The 13,919-nt window shown below is 43.2% G+C and overlaps 1 protein-coding gene across 26 annotated transcripts in view; it reads left to right on the top strand.

Annotated features, from left to right (window-relative positions):
* Positions 1–13,919, top strand: part of ADGRL3 (adhesion G protein-coupled receptor L3) — a 489,712-nt gene that overhangs the window by 431,181 nt on the left and 44,612 nt on the right. For all 26 annotated transcript variants that reach the window (XM_048303590.1, XM_048303593.1, XM_048303575.1 and 23 more), the window contains 2 exons: positions 4,019–4,085; positions 5,470–5,561. In XM_048303590.1, coding sequence (XP_048159547.1) covers positions 4,019–4,085; positions 5,470–5,561 — 159 coding nt within the window. The remainder of the gene's footprint in view (positions 1–4,018; positions 4,086–5,469; positions 5,562–13,919) is intronic.

Genomic DNA, 13,919 nt, shown 5'->3' with positions numbered 1-13,919 from the left:
ATCGTGGTGGGCAGTGCTGCAAAATGCAAAGAAAATAGTACAGAAAATAGTACTTGCAGTTGTTTTTCGTGTTTGAAAATAACTTGTATCTAAAATTCAGTGAAAGCTTAAATATGACTTTAGCAGCCTCCCTTTGAGAGGACTCATGCTAGAAGCAGGCCATCCAAAATCAGCAGCAAGAAGCTATTCCATATTTCCATACTTTCCTCGGTTTCGTATCGAAGCTTCTTACAAGTTGCAGAGGAAAGCAGCTATGCTTTGAGTGGTTCAATATATTTTGGAAAACGCACTTGTAGGTGTATTCATCCACTGGTGATCAAATCCGTCATGGCAGGGATCTCTCTTTTGTTTCTCCCCCCCCTTTCTCCCCCCTTTTGGAATGCTATAAAGCAGGATATACATGGTAAGCAATCCAGCTGTCAGAAAGCAAAATGAAAGCCCTGTGTATGTACACAGCCTCCGAGTCCATCAGCCAGGCGCCGACATTTCATGCATGTAAATGCTGCTCAGAAAATAGCTTCTAACAATGTGGTCTGTCTTGGGTGGCTCCACTGAACTTGTTTTATTTGCAGTGCTGCTGCCAGTATTTGGAGGAGGAAGCATGAGCTATGTGGATGCGGAACTCCATTAAGCAGAACCTATACTGCACCCTTGAAAGGCATGTCTGGTGCATACATATCCCATTACTGCACCCTGACAAGGAGGCTGCACAGCCCCGTGAAACAAACCGCTGAGCTCCCATGAACAACATGATATGTTTAGGGCTCTTCAAATTTTATGGTCCAATGGCACCTAATGATTGTTTATTGGTTATATTTAATGCACACCAGGGATAGTTTAGTATTTGATTTCTCATCATGCAGAAAATAGAGTAAACTCTTTGTAGTCTTTATTACTTGGGAAAAGCTTTAGGTGAATATTGCGAGTTGTCACTGTGGAAAAGGAGGAAATTAAAAAGTAAAGGAGAGCAGTTGCCACAGAGCTTGTCATGAGAACTGAATGCATTGGGGTGACTCCTAGAAGAGGCAGTGGGGTTTTTAGCAGTATTCCCTACATACACACATTTCCTGATAATCCTCTTGCCTTGCACTGAGCCCTGAAGGAGCTCGTTTGCTTAATGGCAGCGAAGCCTAAACTCGTAATGTGACAAGCCCGTGCCCACAGCGCAGCTGCGTGTGGAGGGTCACAAGCAACTCGGCAGCCCAAGATTAGCAACTTTGGGAAGTGAGTTGCCTGATTGCTTCCTTGTTTTGAGGAGCTCATTTATGCAGCTCATTGTGCGTGTGGGTTTTTGTCTTCTAAGGCAAGAAGAGCTCAGTGTGGTACTTGTCTGATTAGCAATTTACAGCTCCACAACGCAATTGGCGGGATGCCTGTGTTTTGATGTTTTGGTCTTAATTTGCATTTTTAATGAGGTATGACTTAAAGAGGTTCAAAGTTTCATCTCTTCCTGATGACCACCAAAAACCCCAGCTTTTTTTTAAATTCACACAAGACTACCGTACATGGTTTCATAGAAAGGCGATTTTTCTATCTATTCAAACAAATAAAAAATGACATCACATTCTCTGATGTGTGCAGAGAGGCCTAAGAAAAACCTTCTCTGTTTTTCACAAGCTGTGCTCTGGCTTAGGTGAAGCCATCTCTCCTAGGGCTCCTCTTGCTCCATGCCTGGCCCCCACTTATCCTGGTGGCAGGACCTAGCTCCTCTGCTGTTTCTCATCCACAGTATCCATCTCTTGCCACTCAATTGTTTTCTACAACTGAAGAGACAGATATTTTAGGGAAGTGGAGCGGAAAATGTCATCCTTTTTGCTGTCTGGAAGAGGAACCAGTTGCTTTGCTCTTCTTTGCTGAGCCTGGCACAGCTTTTTTGCTCATTCTGTATTTCAGCTTCCCTGTTTTTCCCCGTGTCCCAATCTAAATGCATTCAAAATCAGCTGCACCAGATATGACTGTAGGGTGGTCACCATGCTTCAGGAAATAAAGAGAGGGTTTATGTGTTTCCTCTTCCCCAGGCTTTCCAAGAGCCAGGTCGCTCCTTACGCTGAAGGAAAACCAAGTTAATGACAACTAAAATATAGTGTTCCCAGCTCCTGGACATCAGGGGCTGGGGGTTGTTTTGAATGTTAAACTGGCAAAAAAAAAGTTCAAAATATTTTCATTTAAAAAAAAATAAAACCCCCTCAACCCTCTGAGTCTTCTCCCACACACCAGCACTCATTATCAGTAGCAAAAAGTGATGGGGCTGCGTATTCCGTGATTTATATGCAGCAGCTGAGGCATAAGCACTAGTTACTCATTTTTCCTGAGGGGGATGGGGTGGGTAGGTATAAAGTCTGAAATGCCATGTAGTATGTGAGCTGCTGCTATGCGGACATCCTTGTTCAGGAATTGGGTGGGGGGGAACTTTTTACAGGGACTTCATTATCCTTGAAACCTCTATTCCTTTGTCAAATCTAGTTGCAATTGGGCAACATTTCAGATGTTATTACGGGTGATACGCAGATGTCATGATCACATAAACCTTTTCCTATAGGGAATCAGACTCAAGTAGTTTCAAGTCACTCATGTTGTTCCATTACCAGCTGCATCTAAATCGCCTTGAACTTCAGCAGCCACGGAATAAATAAGATTTCCCTGCAATCTCTCTGAAAGCCTCTGTTTGCCTCTCGCATTAAGATTTTGATGCTATCACATGAAGATTCTGGTAGAGCAGCTGCAGAGGCAGTTCGGGAATGACAGTCACGGAAGTGACAGTATTTTAATTTGTGACAAATAGCGGTATGAGTGTATATATACATCGATACATCTCCAACACTGATGAGACCTGAAATTTATATGGTCAGGGAGGGAAGTGAGAAGTTTTCTCTGCATATTTGAATTTATTCATATCTTGGCTTCTCCCATGCACAGAGGTACAGGGCATGTTTTATTCTCTCATCAGACATCTCCTGCTGATCATCTCCCATGGGGCTGCTGGCACAGACCTTTCTGCCTGTTGCAGAGTCCATTGGAAGGGAAAAAACATTAAGCACATACACTAGAGCTGTCATTTGAGAGAACTGCTATCTCCACCGCCATGATATATTCATATATACAGTTCCTGTCACTTGCCTAATTATGAAATTCCATTGGATATTTAGTATAAGAGTGGTTTTATGCTTTCTCAGTCCTTTGTGTATAAACGGAACTGTGATTTGCAGCACTGCAAACACGACAAGATATTATTATTTTAAACATCATGTGAAACTTTCCTGGAATTTACATTCGTCTGTCTTGTAACGAGTCACTTCCATTTTATCTTCCTGTCGCCTGGAATGAACTAGGAATGGAAATGTAATTTCCCAGGGGCCTTAAAAAATGTGGGGAGTATTAAATGCGGTTGAAATTAAGCGATTAATAATTTAGTTTTAGGCCATGAATCAACTTCTTGTGATAGCGCAGACCATATGCAACCCTGGAAACATTAGTGGAAACAAAACACTTGGGAGGTTCAGGGAAATAAAACACTTTAAAGGGGAAGTTGCTGAACCTAATTAAACCTCAGCCTTCTGTTATCCACTTCATGCTTCCTATTTGCGCCGAAGTTTCTCTGATGTGCTTGCTGGAGAAATGTCATCTTGCTTGACAGCTGTCAGACAGCTTGCATTGCATCAGAGCTAGAGAGCAAAGAGGAGTGTAAAGCAAAGAAGAAGCTCTGTGGATGTTCACCAGATCCCTTCCTTAAAAAAACCCATGGTTTAAGGAGTTTTTCCAACAGATGCAGAAAGCCTTAGCAAATAGGCCTTGTGCCATCTTCTCCCTGCTTCCTCTAGAGGTAATTATCTTACTCCATCAATAGCGCTGTCAGAAATTGGGCACATAATTCAGCATTTAAATGAACAAGCAGTGTAATATTTCCTGTCTCCCACCGGCGTGTTTTGCAGCTCACATTCTTCTCTGTCACTCGCTCACTCTTGATGTATGTCCTGGGTGCAGTCCTTGAATGCCTTCTCTCCCCTGTGTTTCATTACAGATGTTGGCTCCGACTTGACACCTACTTCATTTGGAGCTTTATAGGACCGGCAACCTTGATAATTATGGTAAGAACTCCTAATTAACTACTCCATCTCTTAGGTCAAGAAATAAAACTTTTTCTGTCCCTTTTCTCTTTAATTTACACAGATTAATTTGAGGAAGGCATGTTCTTCTTTGACCCCACCTGGCATAAGCAATTAGACCCTCATTATGAGAGGCTCTTGGCATTGCAAAATACTTGATCAAAATGGACCAGGGAGCTTCAGAATGGGCACTTGCAGAGTTTGGTTTCTACCAGTGAACATTTAGAAGTGCCAAACTCTATTTTGATGCCACTCAACTGCTCACACCCTTTTTGAATTACAGAGTGCAGTTTTGCATTGATAATGAAAAAAAAAAAAAAAAAGGGAAATCTGAGAGGGGGGGGATGAAAAAATGTCCAAACTGGAAAAGAAGTTTGATGAGGGCTTTTCCTTCCCAACAGAAGTTGAAGCTTGTGTGACTTCATGTTTAGCACATTGCCAGCATATCAGCTAACAGAGCAACAAGGTAGAGAACCCAACTTTAGGGACAGCTGGAGTTTTCTTATACTTTAATTGCTGCAATATGGCTTAAATAAACCATCCTTTGTTTTGACTAGACTACAGTTTGGCTAGCCCAGAAAACCAGGCGCTCTCACTTCAATGCAGACATTGTCTCTGCTTCTTCTGCTTCTCCTGCAACTTGGGAGCCATTTCAGCAGCCTTCCACATCAGGAAGGGGGCCATGCCACCAACTCCAACTGTTGGGGTTTTTTTTCCCCTTAAACAATTCATTCATAAAAAAGATATCTTCCTTTTTTGATTATGTCTCAAATCCTAGGCTGGGCTTTTGGGAAACTCCTTTCCAGGAATTGGCAGCCTTGTAGACACTGAGGCATGGAAACACTATCCCAATCTTTTACAGAACAAATCAAACTGTTTTCTTTTTGTTTTTCAACTTTGCATTGTGCTAAGCATCAGTTGTGATTTCCCTGCCCATCTACCCTGTTACACTGTGTTTTAAGAGTGTATTCGTGGAAAAAGATGCTTTTATGCTTCATTACAATGGACCTGGCTAAGTAAGATGCTTGGAGTGACTTTTCACAACTGTACACATCTCAGACACAGAAAAAGCCCTTACAGCAAGTATTTTTAATTTTCCATAATGCTGTTTGAAGCACTACAGTAGAACCAGCCTTGTACCAGCAGTGCCACAGCTCTGGTAAGGCTGTGGCATCACCAGTCCTGCAATCTACAGGCCAGCTCACCTTATAAAATGCTTAGAAATTTTCTGTGATTCAGTCACTATAAAACTGTACTGTGAGCTAATTTCCTACAGTAACCCATCTTTTACAGAGAAGGAGCTGACTTTATCCCCATCATACTGTGCTGTGTCACATAATTTTTTTTTTTTTCCCCTCCATTGCAGCTTAATGTCATCTTCCTTGGGATTGCTCTCTATAAAATGTTTCATCATACTGCCATACTGAAACCTGAATCTGGATGTCTTGACAATATCAAGTAAGTGGTTTTTCTCTGCCTTTTTCTGTCTTTTGCTGTTTATCCCCTCATTCCTCTGAGGAGCAAAATGGGAACCAGCTCTGCCAGCAGCAGTGCTAACCAGGGGTAATACCTTGGGCTATGGCACTGCAGAGTGGTTTCTAAAAGATACCAAGTGGCTGATGATAAAGCACTACACTGGGATTTGGCTGCCATTTTCCATTCAATTTTGCATGAAGGAGGCAAAGCTACATTTTCTGTCCTTGAAGCAGGTAACCTTCTAGTCTGTGTAAAGGAAACTGTGCCCAATAATTACCAGCTAATTATTGCAGTCTCTACAGGGAAGGTGTTGAAACTGTTCATTATTACTACTTCTCTGTGCTCTGAGGGCGGCTGCCTTACTTCTTTTCTGTTTGTTTTGGCCCCTGACAGATTCCATGACCCGAATTCTCCCCAAAGTCTGATTGCTTTCAGCAAAGTTATTGAAGATTTACCTGGGTGTGCCCACATCAGCGGGTGGGTGTGCTTGCCAGCCAAAGCATGTTTTCCCCTTGTACTGGGTTAACATCTGAGCCTGGGCATTTTACTGTTTAGCAAGCTGCTTCATTATATTGAGAGAATACTCCTCTCTGTCAGTGCCTGTTTATTCAACTACCTCTGGCTTTAATTACTCTCTTCAAAAATACAAGCGAGATTTCAGGTGCAGCGCATGATAAGATTGGGAGCCTGCTAATTAATAAAACCATCTAATGAGCTTCAGGAGGAGGAAATTGTTGGGAGTCAGCAGTTTACTGCTCACCCAGGAAAGGAGAGCGTGGTGCAACGTGGCTTGAAGTGGGTTCTCCTCTCTCTTTTGTGGTAGGAAGGGGAGAAGAGGCATAAGGGGAGCTCGTTAGAAGATGTCTGAATTGCACAGTTGCAAGGCAGCTCTCAGCAAGGCTGTTGTTCTTAGTTCTGAGCCACTCTTGCAGATGCAGCTTTAAGTTAAACCAGGTCAGGGCCCCTCCTGAAAACTTCCTCAGTGGACAAGGCTTGCTGTGCCATTGGTGTGACATGACCTGGCATGGTCCTTTGGGTGAGTGTCTTAGGTGCAGCTTCTCCACCAAGGGTTGGGAGGAAAGGGAACTGGGGTCTGTACAAATGCAGGAGACCTCAGTGAGGTCAGAAACCCACAGAGCCCTCATTCACCCGGGTTGTGGGCAGGCTGCTCTGCAGTGAACCTCAATTTCTCCTGCCATTGCTCTGCTATAAAATGAAATTAGAGGAGCAATCCGTCCTGGATGTCCAGGATTGATCCCAGAAAGATAGTCTGTCATTTGATCTTGGATGAGGCATTAAAGGCATGGTACATTTAATAACGTTTATTAATATGGCTACTTGTCATGCATTAGTGCTATGAGATTGCTCACTGAGAACAGTCTCTGTAAGGTTACCCACACAAAATCTGTTTGGAAAGCCTTGCAGTATGACATTTTTAAATTAAAAACTAGGGAGAAAAAAACAACAACAAAGCCGTTATAATTAAAGCAGAAATAATAAATGCCTACTGAATAATCTTCTTGAGCTAATCTCTAGTATCTTTGTTTAAAATGCCAGGAATTTATACAACCAGTTGCATCAATTATAATGTCATTGTAAAATATTTTATAGGTTCTTTGGCAGATGAGTGTCTGTTCCTGATTTGACTTCATTAAAACGTTTTGAAAACACAAGCAATTAAAATACTTTTAAGTATGTTGCTGATACTCTTCCAAATGTGTTGCTTCATTACAAATTACTTTTTATGCTTGAGAAAATAAGAGCAACATAATATAAACTCAGGAAGACCCCAGGCTCACCCTAGGAAGTGTATCAAACCAGGCATTTCAGAACACACTTGATTGTAATTTCTGAATACCTAAGCAGGACGTCATTAAGTCTTCAAATTCAAGGCGTGTGTTCTCTCAGGGTTGGATGTGCTTGTGTTAGGAAGTGCAGATTTGTTACAGAGAAGGGAATTCACCTGGGAGGGAGGTTTCCTAGGGAAGCAAGGGGCTTGCAATCTCCAGAAAATTTTTCAGTGAGATCATAGTTGTCTTCTAGATACAATCATAGTCTTGTTGCAGGTAAGATTGTGGTCTTCCTCCACAGTCATTGGCTTCAACTCAGTTGCAAAATGTGGATGTGTTACAGCAGCTCTGGAATAAAAAAGCCACAGAAGACATTATTTCACAGAGGACCACAAAGATCCTTTCTGAGCTTCCCTCTGTGGGTCTACAGGGTTAGTAAAAAGGCACCCAGGTCCCAGAGCCTTGCATCTTGTATCGGTTTATATTTAATAAAACCGAACGGAGGGCCTGCATTGGAGGGCCCCTTGCTGCCATCTGCATGTGACAGCTTTACAGCACACTGAGAGCTGAATGAGAGTTTGTTCTCCCAGTTCATTTCCTAGCATTACTCTGTGTTAGGCTGTGGTGAAGCTCTCGCAACATAAATCCTGAGCCTGTTCAACAACAGCAAAATACTTGATTCCCTATGGCAACATAAAAATAAAGGCCATAAAATATTTTAATAGGCTGTTAATAAGCACCCCTGCAATCTGGTCCTTGCCTGTGTCACTTTAAAGGTTAGAAATACATTATGAAGTGTAGAAAACAGAGAGCCAAATAACTCCACTTAAATTAATGAACTTGATAAGGGATCAGGTGTCACCTGGGATACCTTTAATTACTGCACCAACAGAAAAGCCATTCAAAGGGCAGTGCCTGAACCAGATGTTGTGTGGCTGATAGATTTGTAGGCACTGTGCAAAGTTGTAAAAATAAACTTCCCTAACCTTCAGGAACAGTCCCTGGATTATTGTGCCAGCATGGGTGATTCTGACATTGCTGTGGTGGGGCACTGGTTACCCAGGGGTTATCCAGCAAAAGATTTGATGAGTACAGACCTGGTTTATTTTTATCCTTGTAAACTTTTCTGGCTTAGCCCAGCACTTTCAAGAGGGAAGTAGGGTAACCACATATGTGGGTCCTGCCCTCTGTGCCAGTGGCATCCTCCCTGTATGACGGGTTGGTACTGAGCCGATTCAGCCAGTTGTGCCCACTGAGACGGCAAGATCCATGCTCTAGTCCTGTTTTTGAGGCATGTAGCCAGGAAAAGATGTGAGCCTGTGTATGTGGGATATGTTGTTCAGAGCTGCAAGAGTTTCTGTGCCTGCCACTGATGCCAGGAGGATATTGGCTTCCGTTTCATAAGAGGTACCATCCCCAAGAGTAGCATGCTTTTACGTAGGCCCTTATGAAGAAGTTCTGTTTGGTGTCTTCCTTCAGTATATTTACACAGGATTCATCCAGGGTTGTGATCTCTTCTGTCCTTTAAAGATCTCTTTAGTATGAAGTGACACAGACAAGAGTGCCAGAACAGCTGCCTCTTGGGTAGTGTCTGTAGCTTCTGCACATGCCTCCCCAAACACAGGATGGGGGGGATTTTCCTTCCCAACCTTTTATAGTGGCTGTTTCTGGGTTCTTCAAGTCCACTGTGACCATTGCTCTTTAATCTCTGTGTGGCTTGTTGATGAACAGAGATGGGCAGAGAGGAGCATTGTTTAGTCCTTGGTGGCTCTGCCCACATGACACGGGTCTCACTCCTGGCCCCTCTGAGGCTAAAAGTGGGATGCAAAGGGTGCACAAAAAGGCTCTTGAGCACAGACTAATTTACTGTCAACAAATGTACCCAGGAAGGCATTGTTTTGGAAGATTGATTCCCTCAGCCTTTATGAGCTTGCAGGGAAGACACATCTTTCAAGCCAGGGACTGCATAAGCTTTTTGGACAGTGAAAGCCTGCTGTGCTGCTTGCACCTGTAGCCTGTGAGGTGGAGACTGTAGGCATATCAGCACGGTATTGATGCACTCTTGCTAGCAGATGGTTCCTCATGAGGATGTGTTACCAGCTGGAATTCTTTAGAGCAGCTGTGAGGCTGTTTTACTGGAGGTTGCTGCTGTGTGGAGTGATTTCTGGAGCTGAGCAGCTCAAAGTCTCTCCTTCATGCTTTTCCATTGTGCCGGGAAGATGTTAGATGTGCAAAATGTCTCAGACTGTCGCAGGCAAGACAACCCTAAATCTTTTTCGTGTTCACATTTCTGTAGGAAGCCTTATGTGACAAGGGAAAATACATTATATGTGAATAGTCCAGCACAGTTCTTCCGTTTTCTATACATCAGCTCCTTTCCAGGTGGTCAGGCGTGTACTGTGGTAGCTTCCACACCAGGTTTTCATCCAACCCATGCCAGATGCTGCAGCACAGCAAATCGTCCATGTTTCCAGATGCTGAACCACCACTCTCTGTGCAAAACAGGCTTTCAGACGAAGCCCCTCCTCAAGTGCATTTGCACTGTGTGGCAGTGCAGTGCTTGTTCTGCAGCCGTTTGAATGCTGTTCATTCAAATCACTGTGGTTCTAGTAAAGGGAAAGAAAGAGGAGCTACACTGATGGTAATCCAGATGTGCTCCTCAGCGTATCTAGTGAAATCTGAGCTCTTATCTTTGCTGCAAGCTCTCATTGTGCACTGTGTGGGGTGCATTAGTTAGTGACATGAAAACTGCTGGAAAATTGGAAGGGAAAAACAGTCATTTAGCTAACACAAGGCAAGTCCTACAAGCAGATTAAGAGGGTTCATGAATGGGGACAAGCAGCTGCTGCACCTGAAGTCACAATGGGCATTTTCAAATGGCTGGATGAGAGGATCCCTCTCAGCAGAGACCAGAACCCATCATTTTCTCTTCCTTTCAGACATAACGTTTCCTTTGAAGTTCCCACGGGCATCCATCCCTTCTCTCCCTGGTGCTGCCTGGCTGTGGTTGAGTCTGTTAGTGTTTCCTAGGCCAGACCAGACTTCCTGACATTCTTCTGTGCTGTAGTATGTGGCACTGAGATTTTACTTTGTTTACTTTGGAAGAGCAACACGTCAGCTGTAGCTGCCAAGAGCAGTTGCAGACCCACGAGAAAGAAGGCAAGAGGCAAAGGGCTTTGTCAGTTTGTTTCCCTTTTTGTCCCACTTTTTTGTGTTATTGTTCTAGTCAGGGTATAGCTTGGTTTGTGCCATAGGCCACCTGGATGCTCTTTAGAAAGCACATGTGGGCACCCCTCCAAAGAGGAGTGTGTCAGGCTGCAGTCCTGGGTTTGTTGGAAAAACTCATTTAGTGCAGTAGAAACTCACCTGAAAGTCATGCTGGAAATTTAATTTTCTTTCCTTCAGACAGGGAGACCCAGGGTCTTAGGTGGGAGCACCTTTTGTTGCTAAAGAGGCACTATTAATTAGGGGCCTTCAGATAGTTTAATCCTGGCATTAATCACTGTAGTTCTGCTGCAGTTTTCTTCCTCTTGTGGAAACCTGCTCCCATCCCACCTTCCACAATGAAAGAATAAGCACTATATCAAAAACGTGAAATTCTCTAGAAAAACATGTATTTATTCCGAGCACACAGGAGATAATGTTTTTAGGCATTGTGACCGGATTCACATGCTGAAATCCCATTAACAGGGATGAAGCGGAAATGTCCTGCATTGCAGCCTTCAGAAATCAATCCTCAGATGACCAAAATGAGCCCTCCTCAGCTTGCTGGATGCCATGGAAGTTTCAAATAGTCCACAGCTAAAGGCATCCAGCCCTGATTTAATGACTAAACAAAAAAGTATATGTTTTCTCAAGTTTCTGACTGAAAACAAAACCCACACCATACTCCTCTATTGTGTATTTATTTCCATAGAATTCTCTTGCTCAAATGCTTGCAAGAAATAAATCTAAGAATGCACAACTTAACAGCCAAAAGTAGGAGCCAAATGTAAAGATTTAACCTTGATTATTACTATATAAAACCTTGCAAAGCCCAGTATGGGCTCTTTCAGGGAGTCTGGGCGAGGCTGGGGGAGCTGAAGGATGGAGAGCACCAGGCACAAAGCTGAGAAGCCTCTTTTGAAGATTTGCCTCTTTTAAAAGTGTTGCCATAGCCCGCTCTCCCCATATGTTGTATGGGTGTGATTATCTGCTCATTTTCGTGCTTCAACATATGTATTTTATTTGAAGAGACATGACTAATCCCAGCCCCCAGATTAGCTTGTTGTTTCAGTCCTGTGGGTTTGCTTAAGTCATAAAAAAAATCCTTAGTTAGGTAGAAATTGAAAACAAAGGTTAAATAGAACTTCCAAAAATCATCTGTAGAAATGTTTAAATTAAATCCTTGATTCAACACGGTGGTATTGTGCTGGCAGGAACAGAGGTTTACCAGTCTAGTTTTATTTACTCAGCTGATTGAAATACAGAAAAAAGTAAACATCCTGGGTTTGGTGCAGTGGGGAATGAGTTTTGAAAATGCAAGATTTTTTTTTTCTCCTTTGATATGAAGAACTTACATTACCAGTGAAGAACAATAATTTGTAGCAGGTATGCTTTTACTAATGGAAGATTAATCTGTGCTTTGTTCTAGCCGTTTTAGAAGCAAAACAAAGTAGGGAGACAATAAGGATTATTCCAGCTTTCTCTATGGAGATTTAAGATCCTCAATTGGTTTCCAGATCATCTTTGTTTAATCATAAAATGCTACAACTTGGAAATAGTTTGTTATGCCAAAGGGTCTGGAACTGAACATGGCATTGGGTTCACCCAGGGGACTGGACTTGCAGAACAGCAGCACTTTAATCCTTCATTACCTCTGGGTTTGTGGTTGCTTGGGAGTGCAGAGGCAGGACACAGTACAATGAGGGGGTTCAGCTCTTGCGAAAAGGGTCCAGTCCTTTATCTTCAGAGCTCTCAGATTTGTGGAGAAAGGACTGAGGGTCTGGCAACATGAACACTCCCTATTTGGAGCAGCAGATGGGGAGAGGAAGTTTCATGCACCCATGTCCTGACTGGACATTACCTATAACTTAAATAAAACAACAGTGCCTGTACAGAGTGAGCTCTCTTTAATGATTTTCATACAGCCCAACTAGCAAAATAGAAAGATTAACTGAGTGGGCTGTTCAGGAAGAGGACGTTGAAAAATCTCTCCTTCCCACCCAGCTGTGCTGTATGCAGCATTTTTGGACTCCTCTGACTTCTGGGGACAGCAGGCTTAAAGCACAGCAGCTCCAGGGATGGCTTCTGTAAAGGAATCATCCATGGGTTCCTGTTCCAGGAGAGGATAATCTGATCCTAGGGAACTAAAAGGGTTCCCGAGCCAGTGTCTGGGTCTGGATAAACTTGGATGAGAAATAAGTGTGTTTTAACAGTGCTTGGGATGTGCAGACAGCATGTTCTCTGTCACCAGAAATCTTAACAGGAGTGTTTTGCAAGGATGACCAAATGATCTGAGTGCTTTGGAAAATGAGGAATAGCTTTTTTCTCCCTTGGAAAACCTTCCCCTCCTCAAAGTTTAGATACTGGCTGTGGAGTACTGAGCTGGGCATTAGAAACTGCTTCCTTCATTTTCATTGTCCTGGAGCTCAGGCCATGATCTTTGTGTTTCATGTCACCTTGAGAGAGAGTACCATGTCTTCACAGCCTGATGGTCATAGAATCATAGATTTATAGAATATCCTGAGGATATTGAAGTCCAGCTCCTGGACTTCTACACAGGAGAACACCCAAAAGGCATTTTCCAAAGGCTTCTTGAGCTCTGTTAGGGTTGGTGCTGTGACCACTTCCCTGGGAAGCCTGTTCCAGTGCCCAACCACCCTCTGGATGAAGAACTTTTTTTCTGATATCCAGTCTAAACCTCCACTAACACAACTTCTGGCCATTTCCTTGGGTCCTGTCGCTGGTCACCACAGAGCAGAGATCAGTGTCTGCCCCTCTGCTTCCTCTCATGAGGAAGGTGCAACTGCAGTGAGGTCTCCCCTCAGTCTCCTCTTTATCAGGCTGAACTAGCCAAGAGTTCTGTCAGATCTCCCTGGATCCTGTGTAAGAAAGCACCATGCTTCCTAGTCCCCTGGTTAACTCGGTGCTGCTCCTATATAGCCTTCATCTGCATCTCTGCATGAGCAAACCTGAACAGGCAGCCTAAAGCAAACCCAGAAAAACCACTCAGAGTTGGCACCAAATGAATTATTTACAAGCTTCCTACCAAGAAAAGGTATGGCACATTTATATTTTGCCTGAGGATAGAGTTTGTGAGCACCTCAGAGGCAGAAGCCGTTCCAATTCTGGAAAAACATCAGAGACTGCACTTTCGTCTGGGTGCCTTTTTCCCCCAGAGATGATGATGGCAGCATCTGATTTCATTTATTGCAATCTGCTCCTGTTTGAGTTTTTCACAGAAGGGTTTGGTTGATATCTGATTGTTTTGATTTGAGGTTTCAGTTGTTTACCTATCTTTTTGTGATGGTTGTGTTAATGTTGAATGGTTATTGTAAAGCACTAATCT

Source organism: Corvus hawaiiensis, chromosome 5, assembly GCF_020740725.1.
Source record: "Corvus hawaiiensis isolate bCorHaw1 chromosome 5, bCorHaw1.pri.cur, whole genome shotgun sequence".
In the NCBI taxonomy this organism is placed as follows: domain Eukaryota; kingdom Metazoa; phylum Chordata; class Aves; order Passeriformes; family Corvidae; genus Corvus; species Corvus hawaiiensis.
This window is presented reverse-complemented; position numbering and strand designations above follow the sequence as displayed.